This window comes from Drosophila hydei, unplaced genomic scaffold, assembly GCF_003285905.1.
Source record: "Drosophila hydei strain 15085-1641.00,03,60 unplaced genomic scaffold, DhydRS2 tig00000237-arrow-arrow-pilon, whole genome shotgun sequence".
In the NCBI taxonomy this organism is placed as follows: Eukaryota; Metazoa; Arthropoda; class Insecta; order Diptera; family Drosophilidae; genus Drosophila; species Drosophila hydei.
The window spans coordinates 754199-774422 of record NW_022045691.1 but is presented as its reverse complement, the minus strand read 5'-3'; the positions used below and the strand labels follow the sequence as shown (position 1 = coordinate 774422).

General features: G+C 43.9%; 2 protein-coding genes across 2 annotated transcripts in view; one reads left to right on the top strand and one right to left on the bottom strand.

Moving 5' to 3' along the window:
* Nucleotides 1-20224, bottom strand: part of LOC111593508 — a 132403-nt gene that overhangs the window by 72279 nt on the left and 39900 nt on the right. The window lies entirely within an intron of this gene.
* On the top strand, nt 1529-3371 carry LOC111593511 (phenylalanine--tRNA ligase alpha subunit-like). Its single transcript, XM_023306298.2, has one exon. The coding sequence runs from the start codon at nt 1599-1601 to the stop codon at nt 3093-3095; it is 1497 nt and encodes a 498-aa protein (XP_023162066.2). The 5' UTR covers nt 1529-1598; the 3' UTR covers nt 3096-3371.

Sequence of the window (20224 nt, the reverse complement as noted above, 5' to 3'; positions counted from 1 at the left end):
AATATATATAGTATATAGAGTATATAGAGTATATAGAGTATATAGAGTATATACAGTAGAATATATGGAATATATATAGTCTATAGAGATAATAGAGTATATAGCATATAGAGAGTGTATAGATTTATTAAGGTCTGATTTATTATCCCTTTATAGCCTATCAAATTTGAAGCATTCGGGTGCTTATCCAAAAACTGAAAGTTGGACACTTAAAAGAAATATTACTTGGCCTTGCTGGTGCCGTGGTGGCGCAGTGTGGTTCAGTGAGTGGTTCGGGTGGTTGGCTGATGCTTACAAAGCCAATCAAAATGAAGCATAAACTTTACTGAAGCGCAAGTTTGTGGTCGCAAACTTAATAACGGGCAGACAGTGATGCTGAAATCTACTCAGAGTTTCTGAATGGCTGTGTTTGCCTCAATATGAGTGTGTGCGTGTGTGTATGTGTGTGTGTGTGTGTTGCTACGGCTGCTGGTGCTGCTGCTGCAGAGTCATGAGCACGACCGGAAGTTGTCAAATGCGTGCGAACTGCCATAGAAGTTGGCAGCTGCTCAGCGTCATTTTGTGGCAAGTGTGCTCAAGTTGTTTGTCAAACACACACACACACACACACACACACACTGACACACACACGCAGGCACACAATCTCGTTTCATAGTCACATTTATGATATGACAGACTGGCCTTTATTCACTCAATAAAATAGTTTTTAAGCAAGTCAAAGTGCGCTTAACGAAAGCTGTTGCTAAGCTATACCCTGTAATTCATAGCTGGCGTATACGCTACAGCCACACAAAAGAGCTGTAGCTCAAACTACCCGCTTCTGCACGCCTACAGGGTATTGAAAAGTGCAAAGTTTCAGCCTGCAAGCGTGCTTGTGTGTATTGGCCAGAAACTTGGCACCTTAACTTGGCCAATCCAATTGCCACCTTCATCTTGTTCAGCCGCTGTGGAGCGCTTAATCAATTTGAAGTGCAATACCAGCTGCAGTCGCCAGCATCCACTCACACACACACGCACACACACACACGCAGAGTTGATGCCGCGGGCTATCTCGTTTGGTGCATATTTCATGGTCTTTGGGCTCAAGCGATTGCAGAGCTCGAATGCCGCCTTCCACTCCATTTGATTGTCAGCTGTCAATTTGCATTGGCAGCGAGACGCAGCACTTTGCCGTCCTTGGACTCATATTTCTTCAGCCACGCCCCAAAAGCCATAAAGTTCAATCGCTCTGGCCACGATGAGCTTATGCAAATATGTACAAAGGGCGAAAGTAGTTAAGCGAAACTGGCCAGGCCCTAGCTTCCTCATGAATACCCTGTAAATATTTGATGTAATTTTCGTATTCAGCTGGCTAATACTAATAGCTGCTTCGAATCATGCTATCATGCTTATCGACTTATCGATAGGCTCTTAAGCTTTTGACCTTTTGCAACACTCATTCAGTATCGTTAAGTGTCTCATAAATATTTATCGATAAGTGTGCTTATGTATACCATAAATTCCATGCCTTGTTATCGATAGCATCCTATAGTAGCAAGCGACGACTGTACTTAATTTTCTTTTCAATTTTCACTTCGCCCCGAGAGCATTCCTAGAAAATGTCTAATCCAGTGCCATCCGAGCTAACGGAGCGCATTTTATTGCATTTGGAGAGCGCTGAGCAGGCGGACAGCCTGCGGCTGGCCGAACAGTTCGGTATCGAGCATCAGAAGATTGTGGGCGCTGTGAAGAGCATTCAGGCACATGGCGAGCGGCTGCTGGACGTGGAGTCAGTCACGCACAAGTCTCTCACCCTGACCGAAGAGGGCCAGGCCGTGGCGCAGAGCGGCAGCCATGAGGCGAATGTCTATGCTGCGGTGCCGGAGCAGGGCATTGGGCAGGCGGAGCTGCTCGCCGCTGGCGGCGGCAATGCCAAGGTGGGCTTCAGCAAGGCCATGTCGCAGGGCTGGCTCTGGCTGGACAAGAGCGTGCAGCCGCCGCTAGTGCGTCGCAAGGTGGCCACGATTGTGGACCAGGTGCGCGAGCAGCTGCTGCAACTGGCCAAGCTGTCCGACAAGGATTTGGCGGACTACAAGAAGCGCAAGCTGCTGCAGGAGTTGAGCACCAAGAGCTTACGGATCAGCAAGGGCCCGGAGTTCAGCACGACGCTGACCAAGCTGGAAACGGACCTCACCATGGAGATGCTGGCCAGCGGGCAGTGGCAGCAGCTCAAGTTTAAGGCCTACAATTTCGATGCTTTGGGTGCGACACCGACGCGTGGACAGCTGCATCCGTTGCTCAAGGTGCGCACCGAATTTCGTCAGATTTTCCTCGAGATGGGCTTCTCGGAGATGGCCACCAACAACTATGTGGAGGCATCGTTCTGGAACTTCGATGCGCTCTTCCAGCCCCAGCAGCATCCGGCGCGCGATGCCCACGACACGTTCTTCATCAAGCAGCCGGCTCTGTGCGGCCCGCTGCCCAACGACTATGTGCAGCGTGTGAGCACCGTGCACTCGGTGGGTGGCTACGGGTCGCTGGGCTACGGCTACAAGTGGCAACTGGCCGAGGCCCAAAAGAATCTGCTGCGCACGCACACAACGGCGGTGAGTGCTCGCAACTTGTTTCAGCTGGCCAACCGGGCGTATGGCTTCAAGCCGGCCAAGTATTTCAGCATTGACAAGGTGTTTCGCAACGAGACCCTGGACGCCACACACCTGGCCGAGTTCCATCAGGTGGAGGGGGTCATTGCCCAAGCCGGGCTCACGCTGGCCGATCTAATTGGCACGCTGCACGAGTTCTTTCGCAAGCTGGGCATCAGCCAGCTGCGTTTCAAGCCGACCTACAATCCGTACACGGAGCCCAGCATGGAGATCTATTGCTATCACGGCGGTCTGGCCAAATGGATTGAGGTCGGCAATTCGGGTATCTTTCGGCCAGAGCTGGTCCGGCCCATGGGCCTGCCGCCCGACGTCAACGTGCTGGGTTGGGGCCTGTCGCTCGAGCGGCCCACAATGGTCAAGTATGGCATTAACAATATACGCGATCTGGTTGGACCCAAGGTCGATCTGAAAATGGTCGAAGACGGGCCCATTTGTCGCCTCGACCGCGATTAACTTACATGCATTTTGCAGCACTGTTTGGCAAACTTATCGATAGCAATTAAATGGCTATTCAGCTGCTATCGATTGCTTATAAATGTGCTTTGCTAATCGATGGCAGTGACTGTAGAGATTGACTTTAGTTTGAGTCTGCATTAAGTTTTGCATGGTTTGACTCTGCTTGAGTATTTGCAGGGTATCTGCAAAGGCTAGACACATTTGATGCAGGAGCTTATCGATATACGATAAGCTCACTCAACTGAATTTGCTGTGTTTACCCAATTTATATATTTTCTATGACAATTTGCTTGGACCAGCCAGGAGTGCTGCTTTTTCCGATAACTAAGTTATCGATAGAATGTAACTGCTGGTATCGGCATTGGCTCAGTTTCTGGCGCTTAGTTGGTCAGCCTATTCAGCAGCCAGTTCTAGGCCAACTGCCAGACAATCGAAATATAATTAATAAATTGAACTATTTTGATACTAGAGGTTTTGCCTCTGTCTTTTGTTCGACTTGCTTTTGGCTGACTTATCGATTTTTTTCTTTTGAGCAAACGCGTAATTGCCTTAAGTATCTACACAACGGGCGCTATTGTCTCTACTGAGACATAAAAGAAAAGCTTTATCAAAAGAAAAAAAGGCTCAAAAAACTTTGTGCGCATTTTTGGCGCTCCTCAAGCTAAAAAAAAAGGAGAAAATGAAATGAAACGCGTAAAGGCAACAACAAATTGAAAATGGCACGCGCAAATTACTTAATCCGACTTAGCAAGTATTTTTCAGTGTGTCACAGCAACCCCCGCCAGGTGGCTGGGGGCGTGGCATGGGGGACCGCGTAAATGCCTGCACGTAGAGCTGGCCGCCTTTGATCTAAATTACCAAACATTTTCAGGTATTTCAACTTTGAATGCCAACCGACAGCCCCAAAGCAACCCTCAAACACGTTGGCAGCAACGACTGCTCAATGCTCGCTCGCAGCTAAAGTCAAATTAGCAAAAGCGAGAATTTGCGAAGCAGTTGAAGTGAGCGGAAAACTTCTTAATTCCAGCCCCCAGGAGGCAACACCTGAAGACGCACACACAGGCCGAATAAACTCTCCTGCCCTGAGCTGAACGCGTATAGAAATGAAGGCGAAGCAGAGTGGAAAGTGAACGATATGAAAATGTCAAATGAATGAGCAGAGGCCGATGATGAGAGGCGCTTTAAAACCTAGTGAGCAGTGGCCAGTGTTAAGGGTCCCAGGCAGTTAATCAATGAAGAGTCGCTGCCCACTCCAGCAGCACCAGTGTTGGGCAATTACATCAAAAGGAAACTGTTGTGCTGGCCAGAGCTTACGAGTCGAAATTAACTAAATAGCCAGCAGCAGCCCCAGCTGCCGCCGCTGCTGAGTAGTTGCTTTGGCACATTTGCTGTCAGACAGGTACAAAAATAATTTGCTGCCTTCACTTTTAGCGCTATAAATTGCATTTCAGGTAAAGAGTGACAGAGGGAGAGAGAGGGGGTGGGGGGCGAACTATAAGTGCTGGCAATTGAAGTAAATTGCTTTAGTTTTCGTTTTGACTGCTGCTGCAGCGTGCAGTTCGCTAATTGTGCATTACGTAGACAAGGTCTGGTCACACTGGTTAGCGCAGCTCCAAATTAGTTCAAGTGCAAAAGTTCTGCAATGCCAAACCAATTAATTGTTGTCAACAACAGCTTTGCCGCTGACAGCGATTTCGCAATTAATCATCTGCCGCCCGCTCGAGATTCGAGATTATCTTTTATCTTGTGCGCCAGGCTTGCATGAGTGACTGGCGTCTGTTACGCCGTAGTATGTTATGAGCGTGTCTCGTCTGCCAAGGACTACAGACTTGAAAACTTTTAGTTTCCATACTCGAATTTCAGAAGTATCTTTTTCGAAAGTATCTTTATGTTCCCAAGGGTATAAGTATCTATCAAGTTCCATCTACAGAAGCATAAGAGTATCTTTTATCTTTAGCTTTTATGTAAGCATCTCTTGAGGGGCTTCATGTCTAATGATGAGTGTGTTTTATCTATTATTATCTGTGCTTTTATAATAAGGCGCTCATTAATATCTTTTACAGCTATGTGAGAAGACATTTTCTTTTATATATTCTACAGATTGCTGTACTTAAGCTTCTCATGAAGAACTCTTAACTCTAAGAAGAGATTTGATGCGTATCTTTTGCCTTTATGTCCTGTGATTCTATGTTCTATAAAGTGAACTTTATCAAATTTGAAGAATATTCTTCTGCATAAGAACCTTGAGCAACTTTCACATGACTTATCTTAAGAGTATCTTCTTATGTAGTAGAAGGCATTCTATGAAAGGAATTTAATCTATAACAAAACACTACGCGAGTTGTCTTTTGCTTAAATTGCTTAAAATTATCTTTAGATATTCCCAGAGAATATTTTATATTTTATCTATATATATGGGTTTTCTATATATGGGTTGTACGAGTCTTATTTATCTTTAAGATATCTTTTATCTGCTGGCTTCATATACGAACTTAATGAGTAAATTATGCCTGCTTTTTAAGCATTTCAGTATTAATTTCGATCTCCTGTATCTTCTATCAGCTGCTTAAGAATGTTATAGTCAGTCTCATCTATATATATTCTTATGTATATATATATTTATATCGATAACTTTCGCTGCCGATAAGTATCGATTATATATAAATTGCCCTCGGCTTGAATATGCTTAGTCGGATTTGCTACAACTTGAGTGGCACTGCTCAGCTATGATATATATAATTTTGTCGAGTTGTTAGCGCATGAAGCGATTGTCAACTTAGGTGCGCGGCGTTGCCATATCGGCGCAAAAGTTTTTAATATTGCTTGGCTTGAAGATGGAGCCAAGTGGGCAAGAGGCACTTGAACTTTTTGTGAACTATTTGCAGCTCGAGGAAACTTGAAAACACTTGAATGGAAAGTTGCAAAGCAGCAGATCAACAAGAAAAAAGCGAAAATAAGGAAAATTTATCCAATAAATCGATCTAGCGAACCTCTTTCACAAATGATTTTAAATGAATACTTTACATGATTTATGAACAGCTCGCCTCAGAGGGTTTGCATAAATAAACAATGCGAGAGTGCGCTGGGCTCTGATATGCAGAGCATCGAAGGGCTTAAGTGAACCTTAGGCCAGGGCGTACGCATCAAAAGCCATTTGGATTTGTGCTGATGCTGATGCTGCAGAGACAGTTCAAAGGGGATTGTGCGCAGGGCAGTGAGCTGCTTGAAATGCACAAGGCGAAGGCGACTGAATGGCCATTGGACATGCAGCCCGAGCTCTGTCTCACATGCCTGGCCGACTGGCCGACTGGCCGACTGGCTGACTGGCAGCTGACAGCAAAATAATTTCCGCTGACAATGCGGAACGCAACCAAATAACCGAAAAGTAAGCGGAAAGCGGAAGGAGCTGCCGGACATAGAGAGCACAGGGGCGGCACAGCGGGTGTCCACACAAAAGGCGCCCACAAACTAGTAGTTGCCTCGACTAAAGTTGTGGGCTTAAAGCAGACCTGCCTAAACTTTAATTGGACCAAACATATCAAAGAACAAGCCTAAGCTGCGCTGAAATCGATGGGAAATGTAAATAATAATTGTGTTGAGCCCTGGGCAGTAAAACCCTTTTGAGCTAGCTCGAGAGTGAAGCAGGCCACATTGACTAGGCAGCGCTTCAATGCTAACTGCTTAATCCGCCCCTGGGCTATGGCCAAAAGTCCGTGAACTTGTTTTGGCGTAGTTGAGCGCCGAGTTTTAATTTGCAGTTCATTATAATATATTGTTCAGCTGCATACTTCGTGCCTTTGGTTGCCCGATCCGGCCCTGGGCTAGAATCGTGGGCGCCCCTTAGAATGTGTGCAAATGTGTAGCATACTTCACGGCGTCATGCAAACCCCAGCAGCCATTATGCAAATCAAGCGAAAAGGCGATGCCAAAGCATTTAAGCCGTTTTAGCCAACCAACCAACCTACACCCGCCACATGCCACATGCCACATGCCACTCCCCTACTGCCACTTCCTCTAGCAAACAGCACAAAGCCACGCCCCATTTAGCGCCTTTGTTATCGCTGCTCTTGTGCTGCTCGTGGGGCCCGAGCTAAAATCTAATTTCCTTTAGCAGTCAGCATGGCAGCAACAATAGCTGTGTGCGTGTGTGTGCGAGTGTGTGTGCATGCATAATTCAGGTGCAAAAAATGAAGTGTTTTCGAGTGAAGCAGCGACCACACAAGTTGCCCAGGTGACTGTCTCTCGCGCTGGGCAGCAACTCCAAAGGCTTAGGCAGCGTGGAGAGAAAAGTAGCTTAAGCCCTGATTTGTTGCTCATTAGCAGCGAAAGTAAACGGGATCGAAATGTGCATTCGATGCAACAGTTGGGACAAACACAACTTTCACTCAAAGCAACGGCAGCTGCTGCGTCGGACTTTCACTTTTGTTCGTGGACTCAAAGTCTGCAGCCAAACAACGGACCGCATCGTTTGCTCGTTTATTTGCTAACAAGTCTAAAATGAAATTAATTATAGTTACGAACAGTTGCCAGCAGTCGGCAGCCAGCAGCCAGCAGCCAGCAGCCACAGGCCAGAGCGGCGTTGGGGCCCCCACCTCATTGTTATTGCTTTGTGTGTGGCCCACATCGCTTGGCTGGCAGCAGAAACTGCTGTTTGGGCAAGTCAACTATTTTATTTTACTTAACTTTACTACTGTGTGTATGTGTATGTATGTGCGTGTGTGTGTGTGTCTGTGTGTGTGTGTCTGTGCTCTTGTTTGCCTTGCTGCCTAAGCAAATAGTTTGTATAAGCTGAGGCTGAGTGCAGCGCCTTCTACCTAAAACTAGAAACAAGTTCGTTTCATCTTCTAGCTTCTATCTTCTATCTTCTATCTTCTATCTTCTATCTTCTATCTTCTATCTTCTATCTTCTATCTTCTATCTTCTATCTTCTATCTTCTATCTTCTATCTTCTATCTTCTATCATCTATCTTCTATCTTCTATCTTCTATCTTCTATCTTCTATCTTCTATCTTCTATCTTCTATCTTCTATCTTCTATCTTCTATCTTCTATCTTCTATCTTCTATCTTCTATCTTCTATCTTCTATCTTCTATCTTCTATCTTCTATCTTCTATCTTCTATCTTCTATCTTCTATCTTCTATCTTCTATCTTCTATCTTCTATCTTCTATCTTCTATCTTCTATCTTCTATCTTCTATCTTCTATCTTCTATCTTCTATCTTCTATCTTCTATCTTCTATCTTTATAGGGTATCTCTGAGTCGTTAGCCTGATAGCATTTTGCATATGTTTGTATACGTGGCTGGATGAGTGCTAAAAATAACTTAGGCTCAGACTACACTGACTGCCTGACTGTCCTGCTTCCCCTTTGGCTGGACATCTCTCGCTCTCGCTCTCCCTCTCCCTCTCCACTCTCTTTCTCTATCTCTTACTCGCCTTAAGCTGTATTTGCAATCACGCTCAGGCAGCTGATGCCCGTCTGTGGCCCTGAACTTTTAATTAATGCAAGCAACTCCGCACACTGCCTGCTTAAAGTATGTGTACCCAAAAAACAAAAAAGAAAAAAAAAACAAAAAATGAATTTAGCTGCGGCTGGGCTTAACTCCTTTACTTTTTTTATAGAAGTCTCGTTTGGTATGTTGCCCACTCTCTCTCCCGCTGCCTCTCTCAGTCTGTCACCCTCGACTCTCCCACTCTCGGCCGCTTGTTTACATTTTATATCAAAAACTTTTACGAGCTACAAAATACGCTGAGCAGCAGCCTCAGCCTCAGAGCAAGCAAAAAAAAAAAAAAAACAAACAAATGTGCCGAGAGTTGCGGAGCGGGCATAAAATAAATAAAAATAAAATTGATAGCATGCTTTTTGGGCTCTGTCCTGTCGTCTCTGTGTGCTGTGCTTTGCGGCTTCTTCCTCGTCATCTTGTTGTGCCTTTTGTGTGTATTTAGCTGTGGAGTGAGAGATTTCTCTTTGCTAAAGCAACCAGCTCGACTTTGTTTTGCAGCCTGGGGCCAAGTGCACCCCAAAAGAAAACAACAACAAAAAAATGGCGACTCTAATGACAATTATCGGCTACGCAATTATCGCTGCCAAGTGATGATTACACTGCCTAACAAAATTAAAGAGCGCTTAATCATTGCGGCTTGGCTTTTAATGCTCCCACGCACATTAAGCCCATTCACAGCGTCAATTTTAAGGACCTCAACAATTGGACGGACTTTCTTGCCTACAATTCCAATTTATTTTCGAACTTTGGTCTGGCACAAAATTGTGACAGCGTTAAGTGATTTTGAGCCACTGTAAATGACTGGATAGGGCATCTGGCTGGAGGCATTGGAGTTACCAAAGATATGAGACGATGAGTCGAGTCGATCTAGCCATGTCTGCCCGTTCATGAGCCCGGCTGATGATGATGAACTATCGTCATCTTGTAAGCCAAGTTAATCCTGTCTTTTTTTATCGATAACTAATTTTTTTTTAATTATCGATATTTCGACATGTTTTAAGCTTAACTATAACTTTTTCAAGACAAAAAACATTCGTTAAAGCATATGCAGTAAAAGTTCATATTCGTTTGTCGATAACTCTAAATTATCGATAATAATCGATATGCTGATTAGGTTTATTAAGCATAATTAGATAACTTTTAAAGTTACGCATATGTAACATAAATGAAACATAATTTTATTTATCGATAACTCAAGCCATTTTCTTTTTATCGATACAAATCGATATTCTGACTTCGTTTTTAAGGCATAACTTGAGAACTTTGGCAGCTAAAAGCACGAAACTTCACAGCTTATAGGGATTTCTGACTTTATGCGCCGACCACAAGCTAGCTACACTCCGATCAAAAGCTAGATGCAAACAAAATCTCATTTCATTTGGTGGAGCTTTATGATTACCCTCGCTTGGCGCTTCTTTGAAGCTCTGCCAGAGCTAAAGTTATTGTAAATTTGATTTACATAAAGATATCGCTTCTGCTTTATGGCTAGACTTTGATTTGAATCTTGAATTTGCACGGACTTCGAAAGCACTTGAAGCCATTTGATAGCATTTCAGCTTAGCGAATGGAAAATATGATGGGGCTTGGCTTGATTTAGTTGCGCAAGTTGTGACTATAAATAAAATGGGCATAAAATGCGTTGAGGCTTGAAATTGATGTGCCCGAAAAACGATTGCAATGACAGATGTGCGCTATTAACGGTAAAAGGTAAATGCGTTTGTGTGTGCGTGTGTGAGATCATAAATTCCCAACAGTTGCCAAGCGTTCGACCCGCTGGCAGCAGTCAAAAGGAAGCGGGCGATGCAAAACATTTTAATAATGAAAGAAGAAAAAAAGAGAGAATAAGAAAAAATCAGAGCAAAGCGGCTAAGCGAGTGTGTGTGTGTGTGTGTATGTGTGTGTGTGCTGTGAGCCATTTTATGTTAACAACTTTCTTGGCCCAAAGCGTTTTTCATCAAGGCGCAGTGGGCGGAGTTTATCATCATTTTGTTTATCATTAACAACTCGTCAGGGCCCAGCAACGTCATCATCATCATCGTCATTCTCTTGCCAATGCCAATGATAATGATGATGATTATGTTAATGCTTACTTTCAAGTGTGTGTCATATGTCACACACACACACACCCGCACTCGCACACACACGCAGAGCAACCGCGAGCAAATCATAAGCATAATAATAATAATAAAAAGAAAAATAAAAATAAAATAAAAAGTAAAATAAAATGAGAAAACAAACCGAAAAATAAGCAAAATAAATATAAAATCAGTTTTTTTTTTGGTTTTTTTTTGTTTTGTATATTCAAGTCAGCCAACAGATGGCGCTGCTTGGGTAAAAACTTTATGAACCATAAAAACAGGTGGCAAAACGAGCCACGAGGCACGCGACGTCCTTTTCATGCTTTGCGCCCACCTCAGCTCAGCAGCCTCTCGACGCCGACTCCCCATGCTCCACATGCTCCCCACGCTGCTAACTGGGGCGTGGCGGCTGCCTCTGTGGAGCATATCATTCATCTCTGCTTAAAATGCCATTAGATTGCATATGCTTAAGTTTTGTTCTCCTTTTTGCTTCTTTCAGTTCTTTAATGCCCGGCGAAAGGGGTTCAGTCGGCATTCTGAACCCTTGACTGAGATTTGTTAGACGTTGCTCGGCCCGTTTTTTGCGGGGGGCTGTTCAGGTTGAGCGAGTGAAGCATGGGTGAAGCGTAAAGTGAAGTATAAATAAATAAACTGAAACATTACGATTGAGCATGGACATCATTAACTATTCAATCATTTCATAATTTGAGCGTTGCTAATGGAAGTGAGATGTTCGCGGCGAAAAAAGTCGAGTAGGGCTGGATTGACTAATTGACGGACTGACCGATTGATTGAGTAGATTATTGACTAGCTTAAATGATTGATTAGATGTCTGGTTGGTTAACATATTGATTGATTGACTGACTGACTGATTGACTGAGTGACCAGAACCCGTAAGCAGATAGACTGTTTGAGTATTGATTGATTGATTGATTAGCTGATGAGATGTTTAATTTCATGATTGATTAGCCAAATGCTTGATAACAATCTGACTGATTGGTTGTTTGAGTGCTTGATTGATTGATAAAATGATTGAAAGTTTGACTGTCACTGATTGACTGATTGATTGGTTAACTAATCAGCTGATTAAGTGATTGACTGGCTGAGTCTTTGACTGACACATTGGCAGAGTTTGATTAAGTCACTGATAGATAGATTGATTGGCTGATTGACGGACATATGCGTTGGTAGAGTGATTGACTGATTGCATAACTAATTGTCTATCCTATTGATTGACTGACTGACTGATCGATAGATCGAATGAATGCCAATACTCTGAGAGCTCCTCAAAAATTGTTGACAAAGTGCCACGAAGTGAGGAAATTTGGCGAAAAACTTTTCTCTTTACCATTCACTCGGCGTCTAATTTAATTTTTGAGAAGACCTTGCGTAAATTTATGTGAAACGCGTCTTTCACCTTTTGTTAAGTCCATGCCAGAAAAGGCTTTGAGATAAAAGTTTGGCAAAGCGAAACTTAAATGCCCGAAACCAGTATCAAAGCCCCACATTATAATAACATGAAAATACGTGATGATATTGCTCCGAGAACTTTTTACACTGCAGCCGAGCCACTTCAAACACATTTTCAAATTTAGCCGTGTTTAAAATAATTTGAGAAGAAGGCACTAACAGGTAGATTTCATCAGAGCCACATGGCATGAGTCTGCGTGTGACAGGCAGCACTGTAGACCTGACTGTAGGGTATCCTTTTTCCTGCGATGGCGCACGACATCGAGTATCACTCGAAATTAGTTAAGCAAACGTCCAGTCGCAGGGTATGGAATGAGTCGTGCATGCTTCAAGTGTAGTCCCGTCAGTCGTGTTGATTTTTATTCGGTTGCCTTGTGAAGTTGTGGGCAAAAGTTTTCATGTTTTTCAGACAGAATCAGCCTCAGGCCGTTGCCAAAGATGATGAAAGCTGAGCTGAACTGCGAGTCGAGTGTCGAGAGTTGAGCTTCCCGCTTCCAGCAAGGGCCTTCTTCGCACGAAGGGGGCACCAAGGGTAGTTATGGAGATATGAGATGCTGTTGCTGCTAGCCGCCCAGGGCATGCATGGAGCAAGAGTAATGTAAACAAGCCGACAGAACGAGAGAGGGAGAGCGCGTTCGTGGGTGGGGGCAAAGGTAAGATGAGGGTTGCAAGAGGCACACATTCTGAGATTTTTGTCGGCCAGTTTTGCGGGTTCATCATTATGTGGCGCAAGTTTTTCCGCTCTGACCTCACGGAAAATGTTGAAACAGGCTATTGCTATAAAGCTTAGATACTTTAGTCCTGTCTGTCCTTTCGCTGTTCGTCCGAGCTTCCGTCCTATAGGAGCAAAGGCTCAAGTTCGTTTGGAAGACCTCGATAACCTTGGGTCAGGGTATCTTGCAGTCGCTCACAGCCTATAGACTATATAACTTCTACTTGATTTGAAGTTGAAGATTTGCCAAAAACTTGCCTGACGCGCCTGCAAGTGAATTTGATGTGCAGGCACGTCCTTCGACTGAACGTGAACGGGGCATGCGTCGAGTTTCCACTCGCCAAGTGGCACACACACATACATACCCATACCTGCCCCGTATAGTTCCCATCGAAATTCTATTTTAATACTTGTTTTTTTTTAATGCTTTCCTACAATTTCGTTTCTGTTTTGCCCAATTTGCAACTGAATTTGAGGTAATGAAGCCCACGCGTAAGAAGACGCACGTTTTGTACAACTTTCGACTGGAGCCGCAAGTAGATCCGTTGACCAAGGACATGACCGTGATCGCTCATCTACCCGAAGCCCAGCTGCAAGCACTCGAGCCAATCGAATCCAATGAGCAGCGCCTCCATCACGTATACGTCTGCTCGGCCGACGGCCGGCTGGACAAGTCGATCGCCTTCACCGAGAGCGACTACCGCGAGACTCTGAACGACTATATAAATGGCGAATTGTCCGATGATGTCGTTGACACTGCTCGGCTGGAAACGGTGACGACGACCGTCTCATCAGTCTCGTTCATTATATCACGCCGCCGATGTAAAAAATAAATTTCTTGTATTGCCGAAGCAATAGCCAAAGGCCACTTCTATTGGGCTCAAGTACATCACTTCGATTGACTCAAACTTGAGAGCTGTCCACTGATTGTAGAGCTGCTAGGGAGAACAGCTTTTCAATCAGTGTGCGATGGTTCATCAGTCATAAATGCATCTGGAGCTGCGCCTTGATTGGTTAAGCAAAAGCCAAATGCAGCTTCAATCGGCCTTGCATACATCATTTCGATTGACTCATGCTGAATGCTTAAGCAATCAATCATGATTGATCAATCGCTATGGCTTGTCATGCTTGCCATGCTCCAAATATGTGTCAATCAATGATTGATTGACTCTTGCTGCATTGTTGCATTATTTGCAACTTCAATCATTCTGATTGATGTTGATTGAATATGCAAAATCCTATTGTATATGAAAGCTCTTAAGCTTACATTGACTGCAGCTGATTGATTGACTGACTGATTAATTGAAGGGCTTCGCATCAAGAGCTGTTTCCCGTTTGCATTTTGCATTTTCCGTTAATTAAATTGCAAAGAATTTTCAGCAGGTTTAAGAAAATTGCGATTTCAATTAGCTAATGCGACGAGAATTCGATGATATCGGAAAAAAGTGATGAGCCAGCAACAGTTGCTCGGCACATGAGAAAGCTGTATGCATGAGTCGCTGTTAACCCTGTCGCTCGGTGTTGTTTATTGAAATCTGTTTGTAGAGCTCGCTCAAAGGCCGAGCCAGCGCTGTGGGAAGGGAGCGGGAAATTATCGATAGCGAAAATCGATTGATTGCCTTTTGAAATTGCTGGGCATATGGACAAGCTGGCAATTGCTGTTGTGTTCTGTGTTCTGTTTCCTGTGTTGCGTGCTGTGGTCCAACCTCTGCTCTGGTCACACACACACACACACACACGTCTCTTCACCATATGTCCGATGTGTTGACCATATCAGATGAGGGCGTGCCAATGTGGGCGTGGCTGCATTTGATATGCTTAAAGCAGAATGTTACTTTGATGTTTCATGTCATGGATTTTGCTCTGTCAGATAGCTCATTCGCCTCGCCCTGCCCTTCACTCTCTCTCTCTCTATCTCTGTCTCTCTCTCTCTATCTGAGTCTGTATCTGCCTCACCTGGCAGCCGCATTGCCCACGCTTCAGTTACTGACAGCTTTTCGTGTGCTTATGCATATTACTTTTCCTTTTTTCCTGCTTTTTCTTTTTCGCTGTTGTTTTGTTTTTTTTTATTTCCACTGATCAAACAAAAGGCTGGCGTTTGGGGGCGTGCCAACGCCCACTTGATGGCTGTCGGGCATAATTTATGCCAGGCGCAACGGAATGGTCGACTCTGGATTTGCCAATGGACGTTGATGGGACGCTGACAGGAAATCCAAAACGGAAATTTGTTTAAGAAAATTGTCGAGTAATATTTGGTGGAGCCCACAAATCCCCACGCCTCACGCAACGCCACTGAGATGAAATAAACGAGATATGAAAAACTTAAACGTCAGCCATCAATTAGCCGAGTGCTGCGAGACTCTGGGGCCAAGCGCAACAGGAGGCGAGGCCAGCAGCCCAGTGGCATCCCCCTGAGAACTTTGGGCAACGGCGACAAGCGCAAAGCAACTTAAAAAGAATTGCTCAACTATTAAGCAGCTATCTCATTCTCTCACTCTCCCTCTCTCTCTCTCTCCATCTCTATTTCTGTCGCCGTCGTTGCCTCTGTCTGGCTATGTAAGCAGCAATAGATCCCTAAGCGGAAACCGGATATGCCAGGCAAAACACTTGCGCAACAGCAGAAAAAAAAAGAGGTTAAACTTGTTGCAATAACTTTTAGACGGGCCCAAAAGGACAAACACACACAGAGACAGAGAGAGAGAGAGAGAGATAGAGAGAGAGAGAGAGAGTGACATATACATACTCGTACTAGTCACACACATATGTTGTCATGAAGAGCAATAAATGTTATTAACTTGGCCAAGTTTGGCTGGGCTAAACTTTTGTAATTGAAGAACGCCCAAGCGTCTACAAAATTAGCTGCAACAAATGCCCAATTGGCCTATATAACATACATAAATATATATATATATATATATATATATATATATATATATATATATATATATATATATATATATATATATATATATATATATATATTTATATCGTTTATATATAGTTAGAGCAATGTAGTTCCTTTATGCTATTTAAAGGTTTCTGCTGATGCCTTTTCCTTCGTTTAAAAGTTAAATTGAGCTTGAAAGGAAGTTGAACTGTGCCTGGGCATTGATTTAATGCTGTTTCATTGTCATACAGCAGCTTTGCAGCTTTGCAGCTTTGCTCTTGGTTATTTTTAGCAAACGAAACAGAAAATACTTTTAACATTTGCTTTTTTAGCTCGTTAAGGTCCGACAATGGTTAAGGTGTGATCAGAGCGGACACCTTTGATGCGATTAAGAAGTCGAAAGGCAACAGCTTAAAGTCTGCATTTAACTGAATTACTCAAGGCAGTTCGTTAGCTGCTTCTGCTGACTTTTGATGTAATTCCCAATTGGTTTTAGTGGCAACTCGAAATGGAGCAAGGGCTTTAGGAATGAGTTCATTGGTTGAAAAGTTGCAAACTCTAGCCTCCAACCCTGTAAGAGCTGAAGCTCAGATTGAACTTATTTTGAGTTATCGATAACTATTTATTTATTTTATGAAATCGATTAAAGTCTATAATACACTGTAGCTGCTGAGACTGTAAGCACAAATGTCAAATACTCAATCATTGCTAATGCCTCTACTCACAATTAAGGCTTTTCGAAGTAGTCGAGCACTGTCATCGATAACCTTTTCTCTACTCATGATTTCGATCAAAATCGATAACACACTGTAATGACTGGCATATAGATGCACTGTAGCTGCATTAAATGTCAACTACTCATTAATTTCTAATGCTTTTACTCACAGCTGAAACTGTTCGAGGTATTGTCTAGTCGAGCATTGCCATTGATAACCTTTTCTTAACACATAAAATCGATCAAAGTCGATAACACACTGTAATGACTGGCATATAGATGCACTGTAGCTGCATCAAATCTCAAATACTCAATCAGTTGAGATAACTTTGTGCACAGCTGAAACTGTTCGAGGTATTCTCTAGTCGAGCATTGCCATTGATAACCTTTTCTTAACACATAAAATCGATCAAAGTCGATAACACACTGTAATGACTGGCATATAGATGCACTGTAGCTGCATCAAATCTCAAATACTCAATCAGTTGAGATAACTTTGTGCACAGCTGAAGCTGTTCGAGGTATTCTCTAGTCGCGCATTGCCATCCAGAGCAGTCACACTGTTTGAGTATCATTTGTCAGGCAATATTAGTTAGGCTCGTATGCGTCTTCGATCCGCTTAGTTTATTTTCCTAGTAGCCTTTAGGCTGGACATCAGTTAAGCAGTTTTTAAAAGCAACAAAAATAAGGCAAGAAGAAAATCGCATAAGGAAAGTTTAGGGAATTTAATCAGTATATTTTCAGCTTTGGCATTGACAACATTGACACTTAGCCAAACAAACCCGAAATCCTTGGAATAATATTAATATATATATCCATATCAATCTATATATATATTTATTATTATATTTTTGCTTTTTTTTCGAAATTATTTTGATTGCCTAGAAAACCGTTCTTTAATCGGGAAGTCGCAGAAGGAAACAATCGGAGTTCAAATAAAAGAAAATTAGAGAAATACGCTAAACATGTGGAGCCCGGGCGAGCGATCGAGCGAGCGAGCCAGTGGAGTACAGAGTGAAAGGAGAAATTGTAGATGCAGTAGACGCGGTCGCATTTGCGTCTGTGGGCCAAGGAACAATGTGGATCCGACCCTGATCCAGGTGATGAACGAGTCGCGACGCCTGCGAGTCATGGAGGAACTGCGCATTGAACTGGAGAAGGATCTGATGGGCGTCGATGCCAAATGGGTGCTCTTTGGCATGGCCATACAGAGCTATCGCTATGAGCAGCTGCTGCTACCATTTCCCTCCGCCTATGCCACTGCCACTGGCCTCAACATCGATTCGCTGAGCTTTGTGGCTGGCACCATGTCCGAACTGGCGACCTTTCAGCGGCGACTGCTGCAGAACCTGTTGCCGCCGGAGCAGGTCGAGCTGCTGCACTGGCTGCTCATACAGAGCGGCACGCCACGGCTGCGGCAGCTGCTACGTAACAATCAGACGGATTTGTGGCGCCAGCTGGACTGCCGGCCGGAGCCGCGGCCACAATTGGTCTTTCGCGTCGAGTCACGCAAGCGAGACGCTGAGCCCGTGGAGCCGCTGGACGCAGCCAACTGCATTTACTATTGCGGCGATATGGAGGAGCTCTACGCGCTGATTAGCGCCAAGAGCTATGATCTGGGCTGCTCGGAACTGGAGTTCTATGACGATCTGGAGCTGGCATGCAGCATGGCTGAATGGTGCCCCGCCTGGGGCTACTCCATCTGTGGCACATTGCTGCGCTGTGTGGCCATCTGCCAGATGTACCAGCCTCAGGAGGAGGATGACCAGCAGCTGCTCCAAGTGCGCTACTTGCTTTTCTACAGCATGAGCTATACGCAACAGATGCAGGCCATACGCCGGCGCCAATGGAAGAAGATAAAGCTGCAGCAGCGTATCGGCCAGCAGCTCGAGCTGGACCAGATGAACAACGAGCAGCAGCAGCAGCAGCAGCAGGAGGAGCAGCAGGAACAACTGGATCCACAGAAGCAGCAGCTGCAGCAAGTTCGAAATCGTAATAAGTATAAAGACAGTGAGCAAGTGAAAGAACACTATGAACATGTAGATAGTGATCTGACAGCAGATGTATCGCAGTCACAGTCGCAGTCGCAGTCGCAGTCGCAGTTGCAGATGCAGTCAACGTCGCCGGCGCGTAGCTCAATACTCAGTTGCCTGTTTAGCAGGCGCAGCGCCATATTCCTATTTGGCTTGCTGTCCGTCGCCACGTTATCGCTGATGTCCAAGAATATGCGACAACTGAATCAGTTTCGCACTGTATGGCTGCCGAGAAGTGTTAACTGATCAAATTCCCGTTAATATTCATGTTAGTGCTGTCAAGTCATTCGATAAATTTGTTTGTTGTAATTAGCCACGAAAAGGAAAAATACAAAAAAAAATCTATAAAATCCAATGTCGTCTAAAGCCATCTAAAATCGAATCTGATTCGTCTCTAGAGGCCCAGCAAGCGTGCTACGATTTCTGCTAGCTATCTATCAATAACTCAACAAGTTATCGATAACATATATTTGATATTGATATTTGAGTCTAGCCATTTGCTCATGAAGAGTTTCAAGAGTCTCCGAAGATCTCATTTTCGACCTGACATCAACCGCTGCACACATTCTATGAGAGTTGCCAATGTTGCTGTAGCTTTAAAATGAAACCACAATGCAATAAGCAAACCCAAACCACTCTTGATCTATTGTAACTTCTGTTGGCTATGCCTCTTCTGTGGTCCCACAGTCACAGTTTGCTACGACTCGACGTCTCTAAGAGAAAAATATTGTGTTTGGCTGGCATTACAGGGTATCTGCTGGCTGTCATCCGTGGCATTCTTAGAGGGCATGTTTTTTGGGGCATGCCACGCGCTTCTGCCACATATCGCGTAGGCATGTTGCTTTGCTCGTTGAAGCGTGAATGAGCATTAAAGTGTTTTCCCATGTTCATTCGCCCCAACCCAGCGCCCATTCAAATTGAGTGGGAGAATTGTGTGTGTGTGTGTGTGTGTGTGTGTTTTGACCCAATAAGTAAATGTGTTTCATATGAAATTGATATTAAATGAATGTAGTTTCAGTTGGGCTAAAAGTTTGCAAGATGGAAACTCAAGACTTTATTACCAATCGTAGAGTTCAGTCAAAATGTCAAGTGCTTTGCGTTAGGCGCTGAGCTTAAGCACTCGAATACCCTGTACATGCAGCAGACATAGGCTCAAGTTGCACTCACATCGAATACATCAAAAAATACAACTACGCAATGCAATTGCTCTGCATTCCCTTTAATCAAATTAGAATAGAAATTAATAGAGTGGCTGCCAGAGCTAGATAAACATTTTTTTTGCTTTCCAAATTTTTTTTAGTGTCATCGAAAGCTCAAGACTTCTGCTTTAAAAGCCTTTTTAAATTTGTAAAAAAATTGTTCTCTCATTTTCTCTCTTGCTCTGGCTTGAGCCTCACTTTCAGCAGATTTTTAAGAAATTTAAGAGGAGGCTTTGCAGGCAATTATCAGATATTTATGAAAAACAAAAGTAAACGGCTCCTTTTTATCGAAATGAATTGGTCACAGTCACAACTCGTCTGGCATACCCCATGGCCGCAATTGCCCAACTGCTGGGGCTGTTAGCATTTCGTGCCTGTTTCAGACTGCTGCTCTTTGTGCGCACGAAATAGCCCAAGCAATATATATATATATATACCTAGCGAACTGACCCGAATATGGCTCGTAGCTGGCTTTATTACATTCGCCCATTGATGGGTTTATTAGCAACTGTTGTCGATTCCTTGGAAT